The 14,248-nt window shown below is 46.6% G+C and overlaps 2 protein-coding genes across 6 annotated transcripts; one reads left to right on the top strand and one right to left on the bottom strand.

Moving 5' to 3' along the window:
* On the bottom strand, positions 2,469–7,998 carry LOC8055952 (protein ROOT PRIMORDIUM DEFECTIVE 1). 5 transcript variants are annotated; one of them, XM_021463465.1, is made up of 3 exons: positions 4,610–7,998; positions 3,096–3,240; positions 2,469–3,010 (listed from the first exon to the last, which is right to left on the bottom strand). In XM_021463465.1, the coding sequence occupies exon 1, from the start codon at positions 7,846–7,848 to the stop codon at positions 6,631–6,633; it is 1,218 nt and encodes a 405-aa protein (XP_021319140.1). In that variant the 5' UTR covers positions 7,849–7,998; the 3' UTR covers positions 2,469–3,010; positions 3,096–3,240; positions 4,610–6,630. The 5 variants fall into 5 exon arrangements, with proteins under 5 accessions (XP_021319140.1, XP_021319139.1, XP_021319138.1 ...); XM_021463464.1 differs by having other exon boundaries at positions 2,469–3,246; positions 4,610–4,675; positions 4,748–7,998; XM_021463463.1 differs by having other exon boundaries at positions 2,469–3,240; positions 4,610–4,675; positions 4,748–7,998.
* LOC110436399 lies at positions 7,919–10,974 on the top strand. The gene is made up of 5 exons (XM_021463467.1): positions 7,919–8,414; positions 8,566–8,800; positions 8,934–8,999; positions 9,101–9,161; positions 10,716–10,974. The coding sequence occupies exons 1-5, from the start codon at positions 8,396–8,398 to the stop codon at positions 10,737–10,739; spliced, it is 405 nt and encodes a 134-aa protein (XP_021319142.1). The 5' UTR covers positions 7,919–8,395; the 3' UTR covers positions 10,740–10,974.

Genomic DNA, 14,248 nt, shown 5'->3' with positions numbered 1-14,248 from the left:
CACTCGAAAAGTTGGTTGTCCCCAAGCAACAATGGATGGAAATCGCCTCGTAAGATCGTGAACTTCCTCCCATAGCGTCAAGGTTGATGAGTGATCATCAAACCATTCCACCTAAATTTATGACTGTAAAGAAGCCCCTTTATATACCATACGTGAAGCTAGAAAAATGATGAATGGGCTGGACAACCATCGAAGAATCAAGTGGAACCAGAGTGATCTTTTAGATTCTAGCATAGGGATGTCAACGGGGCCCCGTTCCCCGATTCCCCGCGGGGAATTCATCTATTAGAGGACGGGGATGGTATAGATTTTTGCCCCCATGGGGATTTAAACGGGGCGAAAGTTGTCCCCGTCGGGGTTCACTAACGCGGATACGGGGAACCCCACGGGGATGGGGATGGGGAGAAGATCTCCCCCGTGACATTTCGCGGAGACGGGGATGGGGGAAGTTTCTTCCCCACAGGGACGGGGAAGCACTCCCCGACGGGGAATTTCCCGTTGACATCTCTGTTTTAGCAACAAAACACGTAGGAAATTCATCTAGTTCAATGTATCTTGGATGCTTTGAGTTATGCGTTGGAGGTGCATTATATGTTAGGGATCATACTATTGTCTCCAAGGTCCAATTACATAACATTGTGAGATAATAATTCCTCTAAAAATACTTTTTAAAATACAAAACCTGTTAGGGGAAATAGAAGTTGAATGGACATAGTGTTGACCTGTGCATCCGTTGGCCTATTGGCCATTGCTCTCTGAGGTCGACAGTCTCTGCATCGCTTAGCTTCTCGTGTAGCATGTAGACAAGCTAAGACAACCGATGTCAACAAGAGTGAAACGACACTGATGGTGGGATGATAATCTCATCATGTTCAAGGATTCATTTTTTTAGTAACTGTATAGCACATGTTGCAATTAAAATTTCTATGATATTATATTGTTCAATGTGACTGTGTTAGTTTTACACATTTTACTTTTTAGATTAAATATTACTTTAATAATAATATTTAATTTTACAGTATTATTATTTTATTATGTGATTTATGTATTTTTCTATAAATTTAATTGTCTCATAGCAGAGTACACTACCTAGTTAAAGTTAATTCTCACCGAAAGAGAATTAATTAGGACCATTGGAAGACGTTTGGGCCCGGGGCTCTGGACCACGCTGCAACCCTTTCGGGCTACAGGGGACCCATCTGTCAACATCACTTCTTGTTCTTGGGGGCGTTGGCGTTGGCGCTGCCGCGCTGCGACCCAATGTCCCAATCACACAAAGAAACGAGCGTGCCCCTGACCAGACCACACCCGAGTGATGGGTGCCGTTTATAACGCCTAATCGCCTGCCCGCACTTTAATCATGGTTATGGTTATCGTGCAACTTTAGCGAGCAAAAGGTCCCTGAATCTTTATTATTAGGCTATTAGGCAGACTGCAGAGCAAAATGGAGCGATAATTCAATCCCCAGATAATTAACTATAGGTTCCAAATGCATTTTTTTTTCACGATCTTCTACTGCAGAATTATAGGGTGGTTTCATATGTACACTCCTATGGATGTATCTACAGCTTCAGAATGAAAACCGTATAGCACATGTCACATCCTGAAAAGTGAAAACCAGTGGCGTCTGTTTGGGATGTGCCGGCGGTACCAAGTGCGCATGATGCTCCTCGGCATCTTTTTAGCGATCGCAATTAGCAGAGTATAATCAAAGGATCTACGGCACATAGGTGGCTTTGGATACGATAAGGTGCGCCCGTGATGCCCAGGCGCAGGACTAGTGGTTGCGTTGCGAGGAGGAAGGACGACAACAAGACAAGTCGTCAACTCACCCGGCGTAGGCCGTCCTGTCCTACTCCTTTTGCCATCCTTTTCTTCTCCCGTGCCCCTCCCTAAGACTATCTCCAAAATGCTCACCCAAAATACAAGATCCATTTGTCCTTTGGGTAGCGCTACAGGTAAAAGGTTTCATACCTATTTTTAGTCTTCTCCAACAACAAGACCTAAAAGACAACACTCTCTGCAAATGGGTGTCGAGGAGAGAGAATACCCAAATTTGGGTTATGGCTCTCCTGATACCCAAAATAGGTCTTCTGTATAGGTACTCTGTTAGAGGCTATAGGTATTGTATTGGAAACCTATTTTGGGTTTGGGTTCCCAAATGGGTCTCCTATTGGAGACAGACTAATGACCCCATCCCCTCCCTCTGCAGGACCATATGATGATGATATGGCACCGTACCCGTCCTGCTTTTGAGACGGGTTTTGTCTGTTGACCGCAACAATTAGGCTTCCCCGCAGGATTCCTTTTGATCCATCACCCACCCCTCTCATGTGTCGCTGTATTACTTGCCCCTTCACAAAAGTAATTCGAGAGAATCAGGTAACGACTGAGATGATGGACAGACAGACAGTGGATGGAGTGGAGCAATGCGATAGAATTAAACAACCACCACGAAAAGTCGAGAGTTTATTTAACCAAGATTATGAAACGATTATCTGTTAAAGCACATGAAAAGTGGCATGATAACTCGTCAACTGAATCCACTTGTTGCTTCTAATGGCCTGTTTGACAAAGCTTCTTTTCGGCTCCGATTCCTTATGAGCCCTGCCAAATGTTTTTCTGAAAAACCCGTTTTTAAATAAAAAGTAAAGAAGCCGGAGCCGTTTTAGCAAAGCCATAGCCGTGCCAAACACCAAAGTGATTATTAATAATCCGACCTTCATCTCCACCAAAAAAGTCGTAATCAAGTTGTTTGCAGAGAAAACAGCCAGCTCCAATTTGCAGAAATCTATTTTTTGTCAGTGGACCAACGAAAACTGCTTCCAGACCCCTGTGATAAGCCAAATAATCCAGCCAGGTGACGGCAATAAACCCACTAGCTCATCCACAATGACATGAGATGCCGAGTCTGCAGCCACTTACAGTACAGAATCATAAATATAATTGGGACTGCATTTAGAGGTAAGCTGAGGTGACGAGTGCCCTGATTTGAACTAGATCTGACATACTGCCGGCGGAGACAAGTCAAAAACAAGAACGGGCAGGAAAAAGAAGGGAGAAACATCCAAGACGACCAGAAACAAATCACTGACCTGAAATCCTGGGTAACAACCCACTGTGTGTGCATGCAATTAGCAGGTATCATGCTCGTATAGGATTCTCATGCAGTCATGCCTCCACACTGCCCAATTCTGCAATCAGATTTCCAGTGGCAGTTTCCAAGCACCCCCTGCACACCTGCACCTTCAGTTTCATGATCAGACGTGGTGCGAATGATAGCTCCTGGTTTTCATGTGACTATACAGGAAAGCAGAGCTGGAATTTTTTTTTGTCAGTGTAATGCATCAGATTGGAGATTGATCTATGCCTCTATCCTTCGAAGTTCATGCCAGCAGGCTTAAAAATTTGCTATGTTCAGGTACAGCTTCGGAAATATAAACTATGGTTGAAATTTTTGCTAAATAGTATCATATCATATTCAGGGTAGATCTTGCGTGGGGGCTGGGAGGGCCCTCCCAACAATTTTTATGCACGAATAAAAAGAAGAGGAGCAATCATTCTGGATCCATAACTGATCATATAAACATATTCTGGACTATGGTTTAGCTTTATTAGTCACTTCACTAGTTTAGGTCAGAGTTTCATGATATATATACTGCTGAATATTTCATTTCGGCATAATTTCATTCTATCCCAATATGTTCTCTGCCCTAGGCAATATGATGCATGCTGTGAAACAGTAGAAAAAGGCTGGGCGCAAAAGGCAAGGATCATCATCAGGGAGGAGGCATGATGTAATGATTAGCTTTGCATTCTAATATCAGCTGTCCCCACTAGTTAAGCTAGAATGAGGCATTGGGATTACCCCTACTCAAGCAACAACCAGTGGCCCCCTCAGTGGCTGATTCTTTTTGACAAAGTTCGTGGCAAATTGGCATAGAGTATGTCTACCCGAGTAACAAATTGGCTTCCTCCTTTTCCGGTTGTTCCCTCTTCCCTGGCCCTCCATCCATCTGGGCATTGGAATCCAGGAAAGCGCAGGGTCCAATTCTGGTCTTCTGGGGCATGCATCCCATCTCATCTCTCCTATGATGCCAAGCTACTTTAGCCTGATAAAAAGGCTGTGGGAACGTGAGGCTATAGGGGGTTCAGCTGCGGCCTTCGCAGCTACCATGACATGCCAAGAGAAACTTTAGCCTGAATGTGCCTTATTTGCTTCACAGTTCATCATGGCTGCTCTAGTGCTCTTGCCCGGTAGGCAGGAGTTGCAACCTCTAGATCTGCCGTGCAGCTTCACACATCACACATAAACACACACAAAAGGAAACTTAGTGAATGACTTGTTTATCTGATATACTAGGCTGGCTAGAGTTTTCTGCAGAAAAAGGTGAGATTTCAGTTTTATAAGGGGCATAAAAAACATGGCATTTGGCATGTTGGAGAATACAGAGTCAGTAATTAAGTAATGAAAGCAGCAAAATAAATCTAGAACAAATTACACACGAATCTCAGGGACCAATAACTCTAAAAAGAAAATGAAATAAATGGAGAGGCTACTGGCACCTATCATGAATTTAATATCACTAGCTAAATGCAAAACCAATACCTCAAAGATGGTGTGTGCTGCTACTTCTACCATGATAGTAATCTGTAATCCCTCCAGAAACGAATCCTGCAACATAGTTGGTCTGCATAAGTAAATATGAGCAAAAGAAGGAATAAGACGGTATGCAAACCACATAACCTGTCATCTTAGGAGACAAGCAGTAGCACAAACAATGAAACTTCATAGAGAAGGTTCTTTGTGAAAAGTAGCTGCTGTTTAAAATCCTGGTGCACCAGCTAATAATCAAATGAACTTCACCAATCACCACCTGTGCACCGTGGTTCAAATAAGTAGTAAATTGTATATTACAAATGGATTGCTAAGATAAATAATACCATAAATCATGGACAGCCGCACTAGGTTCAACAGAATGATATCATGTAAGAGGGGTAAACCTAGCATAGGGAGGTTTTGACCCCTCCCTCCGCCCCTGTCTGTGCTTTTTTTTCAAAATGTATGAACTCAAGAAAGGCATATACAAGTATACACATGCATTAAAACAGAGTACCAACAGATTTTGGTTTAATGAAGAAAAGGTGCTGATAAGCTGTTTTTCCTGGTTAATCACACATATTGCAGTTTGTAAAGTTAAGTCTATTACAGGCTTGCAGAACAAAATCAACTGCATTGATTTGAGGCACAAGAGCATATTCACATGGTTTTCTAGCTGCACATGCAAGTGACTTGGAAGTCTGAACAGTGAGACACTTTCCAGGATTTTTCAAAAGAGGCTGGCATCCAACATTAGGTCGAACGTAGAGTAAAACTGTTGGTATTTCATACTTAATGTTACTAAAAGAACGTGACCGGCGCAATTTAAAATCAGAAAGGGCACAAATGAAATCAGAGAACCGTAGAACACGAAATTCAATATGTGCACATCACAAATTTGATTCCACTGTCTTCCAAAAATCGCTATGAGGATTGCAAGGGTTCCTGAGTCAACAACATGATAGTTAGCTGGAATGATGTGAGGACCAATGGTCAGCAATTTTGCGAATTACCACACCCATGACCATCATTGGTGAGACTGTGAGAGGCTCAGAGCCTATATAGAGGTTAGGACAGTGAGGCCTTTTCAATTACCTGAAATGATCCAAATATCTTTTTCCCAAATGACATCTAGAAGTTAAAAGAGCAGTTTATCTCCAATCTTGCCCCAACTTTTCACCAACCGATTTGTCACCTTGGAGAGAACATCTAACGCCAAAATGTGTGCTTGACTTGATTTAAACACTGAAGTGAACAAGCTGTGGCGGCATGCTTAAATAAACAGGGGTGAAGCTAGAAAAATAACATGAAGACTTCTATTTACCTAGATACATGGTGTCTTTGTAACGAAGGTTAAGCATCTCCCAAAAACTCCAACACATAAGCCCCATAAGCCAGGGGTACAGTGATATGAGAATCTTTTGATGATACAGGTCAGAATTACACTTCCTTATATTTTGGATTCAGCTATTTCTGGCTGAACACCCCAATAAATGATTAAAGGTGAAGGTAACTCAAGCACTAGATGGCAACTAAGAGTCATCTACAGAATTAAAGGTTTTATCCTATGGAATATCAGAAAAATCCTGTAAAGCATAAACTTATGAAACAAATGCAATCTCTAGAATGGTAGCAAGACAATTGGCAATGAAAATTACCTTATTATAAGAGACTGCACTTTAGCTAATAAAAAAAGGCTGAGATATTTCCCATTCGATTTTGTGTGTACCTCAAATTTCATAAAAATTGATATATAGAAGTATTGGGCCCCCATGCTATATACAGAACCATAAACAATGCTCTAACTCTCCAACCAAGAGCTACATATTAAATTTAGCTTGCTACTTCTTAAGCAGATGAATGTAGCATATATCAAAGTATTAACAGAGCATGATACAATCTACAATAACTTGCTGAACTTCTCATTTGGAGCCACTAATAAGTTGAATCAAACCCACAGTCACTGTAACTCATGACTGAAGACACAATTGCAAAACATAAATCAAGAAGGCAAGAATCGTCAATCCATGTCAGCCATCACTATCACCTTCATCATCCACATCACCAACAGGCCCATCGTCATCCACAATCTCCATTCCGAAGCACTCAACATCAGCATCCTCGTCCATTCCCTCCCCTTCAAATTCCTCCTCATTCAGTGCACCCTCTTCCTCAGTGCCATCCTCATCCAGAACAAGCTTGGACAAACCCTTTCCGCGGTACAGCACTCCAGTGCGCATCACATAATGCACCTTGTCCCTCACAGCAGCCAGGGGATGGTGCTCCACGAGCTTCCCTCTCTCGTACCCCTCACGAAGCACCACAGTCGTTGTCTTGCACTTCAACGACAGGTAGAACACCCCAGGGTACCGCGTGAACAGCCTAGTGAACCTGTGTGGCAGGCCCAGCTCCTCCCGAAGAAGCCGGATGGCGTTCCTCCGCACCATCTTGTGCACCGTTAGCCCGAGCAGCTCATGTAGCAAGCCGATGTTCCTCTTCTCGTAAATGTCGCTCTCAGGGTCGACCCCTGACGCGTCGTCGTACGGCGAGATGTAGGGAAGGCGGTGGAACTCATCCATCCAGGCCTTGACCTTCTTCATCCCGCCGTACCCCCGCGGGAATCGCATCGGGAACGCGAGCGGAGCGCTCGAAGAGGACGGCGGCCGGGACAGCGCGCGGTAGGTCGCGGAGTCGATTGCCGCGGCGTGACGGCGTTGGAGGGAGGAGACGGCGATGTCTTCGGGTAGGCCGGAGGCGGACCGTAGGGAGATGCGGTTGTTGGCGACGGCGAAGACACCGGGGTGGGAGGCCGGAAACGCGGCGGCGAAGTTGAACGGCAGGCCGAGGTCGAAGCGGAGCGGGAGCACGGAGGCGAGCGGGAGCGACCTGGAGCGGGTGAGGAGGAGGAGGCGCGCGAGGCGGAGGTGCGCGTCGTGCGCAGAGGCATCGGCGAGGCGGGCCAGGAGGGTGTGTGACGCGGACGTGAGGGAGAAGGAGGGCAGCGTGGGGAACCGAGGGTGCGGTTGCTCGGAGAAGAGCGTGGGATGGCGGCGAAGGAAGCGAAGCACAGGCACCGTGAGGCCAAGCGGCTTCTGGAGGCGAGCGAGGGAGCGCGCCGGCACGGGGGAGGAGCCGGGGAGGCGCGAGAGGTGGTCGAGCAGCAGGCAGGACGCGCGGATGGAGGTGGTGCGCTCGATCAGGTGGTCCAGGCCCCGGTTCTTCACCCATTTGAGACGAACCTTCTGCATCTCTGAAGGACGAGAGGGATTGGGGTGGTGGTCTGCTTCCTGGCGGGGGGACGGAGCCGAGTAGACGACGCCGGAGAGTGGCGGCGGCGGCGGCGGCGCGCGAAGTGTTTGAGGAAATGCGGAAGAAGTGGCGGATGCGTCCTATGCAGAGGCAGGGCAGCCGCGTGCGTTGCTTTGAACATGACCCGATTTGGGCCAACCCATGCCGATTTAGGCCCATGGGATCTACTGTACAGCTGTATCTGTTTTTACCCATTTCCTTCCTTTACCCAGAGGCTATTTGAGCCCACAAAGCCCCAAACCGTTCGGCTTCCGACGCATTTGGCTGTGTCTTGTCTCTTGTCTTCTCTGGGAAGAAAGAATTCCCCACAAAAGACTCTGCTAAAAACCCCTCCGCCTCCACACCAGTGTCAGAAAACACCGCAACACCGTCTTGCAACGGATCGCCTCGCGGCTTCTTTCCTCGCCGACCACTTCCGCAACCACCCCACCTCGCGCGCGTCGACTGCTAGGTTTCCGCACCAAGCCGGCCACTTCCCCTTCCCCCATGGCCTCGTACGAGAGATGTACGCTGCACTACATAAGCGCCTCTGATCATCCCAATGTGCTTTTGATCTGGTTTTCCTTTTAGGAAATTTTCTTTTTAGTTTAGTTTGGTTGCTCGTTCCTCCGGATTTTGTACCTTGCCCTGATCGGTGTGCGGGCGGGGGTTTGCAGATGGATACGGGAGCGCTGGGTTCTTCGAGGTCGTGCAGGGCCTCCACCCGCGCGGAATCCCCAAGTCGGAGGCGAGGGGTGGAGCTGGTGTCGCCGTGAAGAAGGTGAAGAAGTATCTCGCCAAGATGGACAGGGCGGTGGATTACGACTTCTACGACGACGACGACCTCCGCTACGTCCGCTTCAAGTCGCCCTTCGACCGCCGCCCCCTCATCGGCCGCCGTCCGCACCCCGGGTGTGTTGTGTTGGATGCTTTGCGCTCCTGCTTGTTGGTTTTGTAGCGCCCGCTTGGCGATAAAGTTTGGGGGATTTATTTGGTACTAATTTGGATGGTTTTGATTCGTGGTGTTTGCGCCGTCGGCGTGCAGGAAGAACGCGGGAAAGCGCACCCTCCGCCTCGTCGGCAGCAGCAGCCCGGACTACATGCGACAATGGTGCGTCACTTAGATTTGCTCGTTTCGGTTTTGTGTCGACGATCGTGTGATTTTAGCTTTTGTTGTTCATGTTGCTGTATGTTACGGCCCATCCATTGCAGTGAAGAGGCTGTATTTGGCGATTTCAATGACTGGGAGGACGACGTGTACGAGGGCCATAAGGTTGTGAACTTGATCTTAGCCTTGAGTGTTTTACTTGTTTTTTTCCTCTCTCAACAACTTTGTCTTGTTTGATCAGTAGTAACAGTGTGTTACAAGTTTTGCTCCATCTGTGTGGTTGTTTGTATTGTGCATGATCCATGGGGAAATTGAACAGGGGACATTTGCATATCGCCAATTGCTTTTGTCCAACACATTATGGCTTTTGGGTCTGTATGCTATACTAGTGCCAAACTTCGAGATAGACAATAATGACGACCAATTTGTCATATTTTGAGTCTAGTTTATTTTGGGTCTTTATGGATTTTTTTTTCTGACTTTTTTCCGCTATGAATACGGAAATACACTTTTGGCAGCAGTTAGGTCTAATTTTTTAACTGTAACTGCAGATTTGTGTTTGATCAGTCATCAGAGCAAGAATGTGTTTACAGTTTTGCATTTGCATCTCAGTGGTAGTTTGAAATTTGAACTGGAGACAATACCCAGACAAATCTAACATATAAGTGTATCGAATTGAGATCACTATGTATTCTTGTGCAGCACATAATGGTTACTTGGTCTCTGACTGCTAAATTAGTGCGAAAAATAGAAATAGTGAACATTAATTTTCGAGTTTGACACAATTTGATATTGGTCTGACGACTTATGACTTGAAGCAGTGTGACATGGAGTCTCGGGCCTCTTGTATCTGTTCTTTCTAGAAACAAATGGGTGTATTGGTCCTCATTTCCTTTCTATTCATCATACCACTATATTAGATCACCCTGCAATGTACTTTTGCTCAGATCAGACTGCATTTTGCCCTAATTGTTTGCACGGTTATTTCTTCCACTGCATTACAGAATTGTTGTTTTGGCTATCTTCATTTGTAACTTTTTTGCGGAAAATTTCTGTGTGTGTGTGTGTACAACTTAGGCTGTGGAGCCGTGGAGGTGTCATTGCATGGTCGTGCAAACTGCAAACACTGCTGATATAGCATAGCAGAGTTGACGAACTGTGACTACCAACATGTTAAATGAAGTCTTTGCCTCTGTAGACCTTTATTTCCTTCATGTTGCTATAATGCTATCATATCAATGGTTCTGCATACATATTCTTACTGACCCGAAATACATCAGAGCTTGTTTGTTCTTTTGCACATTTATTCCTCCTGTTAGTCCTCTAGTATAAACTAGAACCTGAAGGTTACCTAATCACATGAAAAAACTACTGCCTCTAATGGTTCACTAGATATCTTTCCTCTGGTTGAATGCTTCTGTTTTGTCTTTCCATTAAGAATAGCTATTTTTTAGTTCCTAATACACATCTATCTTTAACCCATTGAGGTGGCTGTTTTAATTCCTTATACGGTTCCACTATGTGTTGGCTGTGAAAGAATTCTGAATCCTTTGCCATTGACCACTCCTATCTGTTAGATCTATCTAATCTAATTTAGGCATGATGAGCATCAGAAGTTCAGTAGATGTTTGAGTTCGAATTGGCTTTGTTCTATTGATTATACGTGGGCGTGACAACTTCAATGATTCTGACAACAATACGTGCTCTGTTTCTTTGCAGCACACCAACCGAATCAGCAAGTGAAGAGTAATACAGTTCGTGGTAATCTTGTGGCTCTGGGCGTTGGATTAGTGTAGTTGCACGTCTGCATAGTGCATGGCACTACCTTTTACAATTCTGAAATCTCTGCAAAGCAAGGAAGGCATTGGCCTGTAATAATTTTTTCTCACTCCAATTCTGCACTGCAAATGCTTTCGTGATGTCAGATTTTTCTCTAACGCTTCCAGTGAAAAAAGAGACCTTTTGGAGACTTTCTCAATTTCGTGTGTTGTTAGCCTATCTGTACGCCTTACTTGATATTTATTCGGTAATGCTTTGACAGTTTGACTCTTGCTTTGACTCTGACGTTCGGCCGTTTTTGGACGTGGCGCCCGGCCTCCTGCCGCTCCCGTCTGCTTGCGGCTCTCCTCATCCACTTATCTCCGTCCGCATATGTGGGGGATAGACCTCTATACCCTTACGGCTAGACTTGGGTCAGGAGGCTTGGCCCATTACGAGACGAGTTCAAGGCTTGATCCGACAGCCTGGAGTTTCGCGCAAGGAAGCAAGATGTGGAGATCTCAAGCAGGATTCTAGTCGGTTAGAATAGGAATTGATATCGAACTATCTATGACAATTGTAACCGACTAGGATTAGTTTCCAGATCTGTAACCCTGCCCTTCAGACTATATAAGGAGAGGCAAGGGACCCCCTAGGATATACGATTCTCTCAACACAAATCAATACAACCAGACGCAGGACGTAGGTATTACGCCAACTCGGCGGCCGAACCTGGATAAAAAGCTTGTCCGAGTCTTGCGTCACCATCGAGTTCGTAGTTTGCGCACCGTCTACCGATAAACTACTACCGTGGGTATACCCCAAGGTAGACTGCCGACCAGCTTTCGTCGACAGTGGCGCGCCAGGTAGGGGGTGTGCGTACAGCTCTCCCGACGAACAAGATGGCCATCATCCCCGACTTCGCGGCCATGGCGGGCGACTTCACGTTCACCGTCAGCCTCAACAACTTCACCGCCATGACCACGGAGGAGGTGTAGATCCGATCTGCGCCAACCACTTCTTCATCGACGTCGGCGGCGGCTTCAACCACGCTGGCTACGACTCCGACTACTCCAGCAACGTCTCCGACCACGCCGACAACGCGTCACCCGCTTCCCTGCTACAAAGGGAGGCAGATCGACAACACCGACCTGCTCGGGCCATCGACCAAATTGTTTGGCCTACTTGCTCTGACCACCAGTCGCAATAATAATCGCCGCGAAGAACGACGCTACGACAACAGCGACCACCGCCATGACAAGTCGAAAAGCTCGAAGGCCGGACAATTTTGTCGTCACTAACTAGACTTTCATCCAAAGATAAGTACACTTCTAATATCTTATTTATTTTTGGCATAATATTTTTTATTATTCTTCAAAACAACTTTTTTAGCCGACTAGTTTTTTCTCCTACACGAGCTTTCCAGAGCCGATACTGTCTCCGACTCCTCCCTACACGTGCACGAGATCCGCCCTCTGCGTTCCGGGTGGTCGGCAATAGCTCTCTGACGTGGCTGACAATCCTACGCGTGTCTAGGTTCCGCACCTCATGCTGATTGTTGGCTAGACCAGAGCTGGTACAAGCTCTAGGATGAATTAACTACTCGTGCTAATTTTATAACAAAAAATCTAAAACTTATCTTAGCACTGATTTTCTATCTAAAGGTTATTTATACATCATGTACTACCAATTCTTTATATTTATTTTTTAGGAGTTTGGCCCAGTCGACAAGCTACGCTCGGAGACTCGTCGACTATTCCCTACGCTGTGCCCGGGGACTGCTCCGACCACCGAGCACGTTTACGTTCCCAACCACGCTCGGGGACTTGTCGACTACTCTCTATGCTGTGCTCGAAGACTGTGCCGACCACCGAGCACGTTTACGTTCCCAACCACGCTCGGGGACTTGTCCACCGGTCCCTACGCCGTGCTCGGGGACTGTACCGACCACCGAGCACTATACGCTCGGGGACTGGTCGACCGGCCCACCAATTTGAGAATTCGGGGACTGTACCGACCACCAAGCACTTGACGCTCGGGGACTGGTCGCCCAGTCTATCAGCTCGGAACTTCAAAGACTGCACCGACCACCGAGCACTCGATGCTCGGGGACTGGTCGTACAGTATAGCAACGCAGAATTCTAAGGAGCGCACTTGGTGCTTGGGGACTGGTCGTCATACTATTATACACCCGGGGACTGGTCGATTAGTCTATTCAATTGCAGACGGACTGGTAAATTCAATTTTTTAGACCTTGCTACAAGGCTCATACTTCGCCTTCCAGCAAGCTCGGGGACTACATCGGTACGATGCATCTGACGATGCATCTCAGTTTCAGAATTTCTTTGAGGACTTTTCTTTTGACCCTGGCACCACGTGCCCACGTCACCTACTACCAGGCTCGGGGACTAAGTGGGCACACTTCACCTTGCGGTGAATGTGCTTGCTTTTTGAAAAGCTATACTTTTCAGAAAAGTAAAGTGGGCACACTTCACCAGGAAAGAAATTTTTTTTAATTTAGAGCACCATGCATTCTTCAAACAACCTGCTTCTTCGATGTCAATGTTGATCAACTGTTTTTTGAGTTGGTCAAAATACTGTTGCAACTGTTTGGACGACTTTCCTGCTTATTGAAGACGTCAAGCCTCACTGATCGAAGAAGCTCAAGACGGCGTGTTACATCACAATACATGGTGCTCGGGGACTAGCTGTGGGGGGATAGACCCCTATACCCTTACGGCTAGACTTGGGCCAGGAGGCTTGGCCCATTACGAGACGAGTTCAAGGCTTGATCCGACAGCCTGGAGTTTCGCGCAAGGAAGCAAGATGTGGAGATCAAGCAGGATTCTAGTCGGTTAGAATAGGAATTGATATCGAACTATCTATGACAATTGTAACCGACTAGGATTAGTTTCCAGATCTGTAACCCTGCCCTTCAGACTATATAAGGAGAGGCAAGGGATCCCCCTAGGACATACGATTCTCTCAACACAAATCAATACAACCAGACGCAGGACGTAGGTATTACGCCAACTCGGCGGCCGAACCTGGATAAAAAGCTTGTCCGTGTCTTGCGTCACCATCGAGTTCGTAGTTTGCGCACCGTCTACTGATAAACTACTACCGTGGGTATACCCCAAGGTAGACTGCCGATCAGCTTTCGTCGACAGCATATGGTTCTCCCCATCCACTCATCTCAAAAAATTCACCGCATAGCTCTCCTTGCCTACTCCACCTCCGTTTGCTCTCTCATTTACTCCTCTCTCTCTCTCTTGAAAATCTGACCTCAACTCAGTGTGGTGCCTTCCTCCCATCTCCCTCCTCAATGGAGGCGGCGTCCTCTACCTATCTTGAGTCTGGTGTGTGTCCTCCACTCTAGCGCGTCGTCCCTCACCTCAACATCGGCCATGGTGGCCTTCCCGTGGTGGATCCATGGAGTATTGGTCTTCCCATGGTGGATCCATGGAGCACGATGCAAATCTAGTAGCGTGGTG

The sequence above is a fragment of the Sorghum bicolor genome, chromosome 6 (assembly GCF_000003195.3).
Source record: "Sorghum bicolor cultivar BTx623 chromosome 6, Sorghum_bicolor_NCBIv3, whole genome shotgun sequence".
NCBI classification, from domain to species: domain Eukaryota; kingdom Viridiplantae; phylum Streptophyta; class Magnoliopsida; order Poales; family Poaceae; genus Sorghum; species Sorghum bicolor.
Note: the sequence above shows the minus strand (reverse complement) of the source record. Positions and strands in the feature narration are given on the sequence as shown.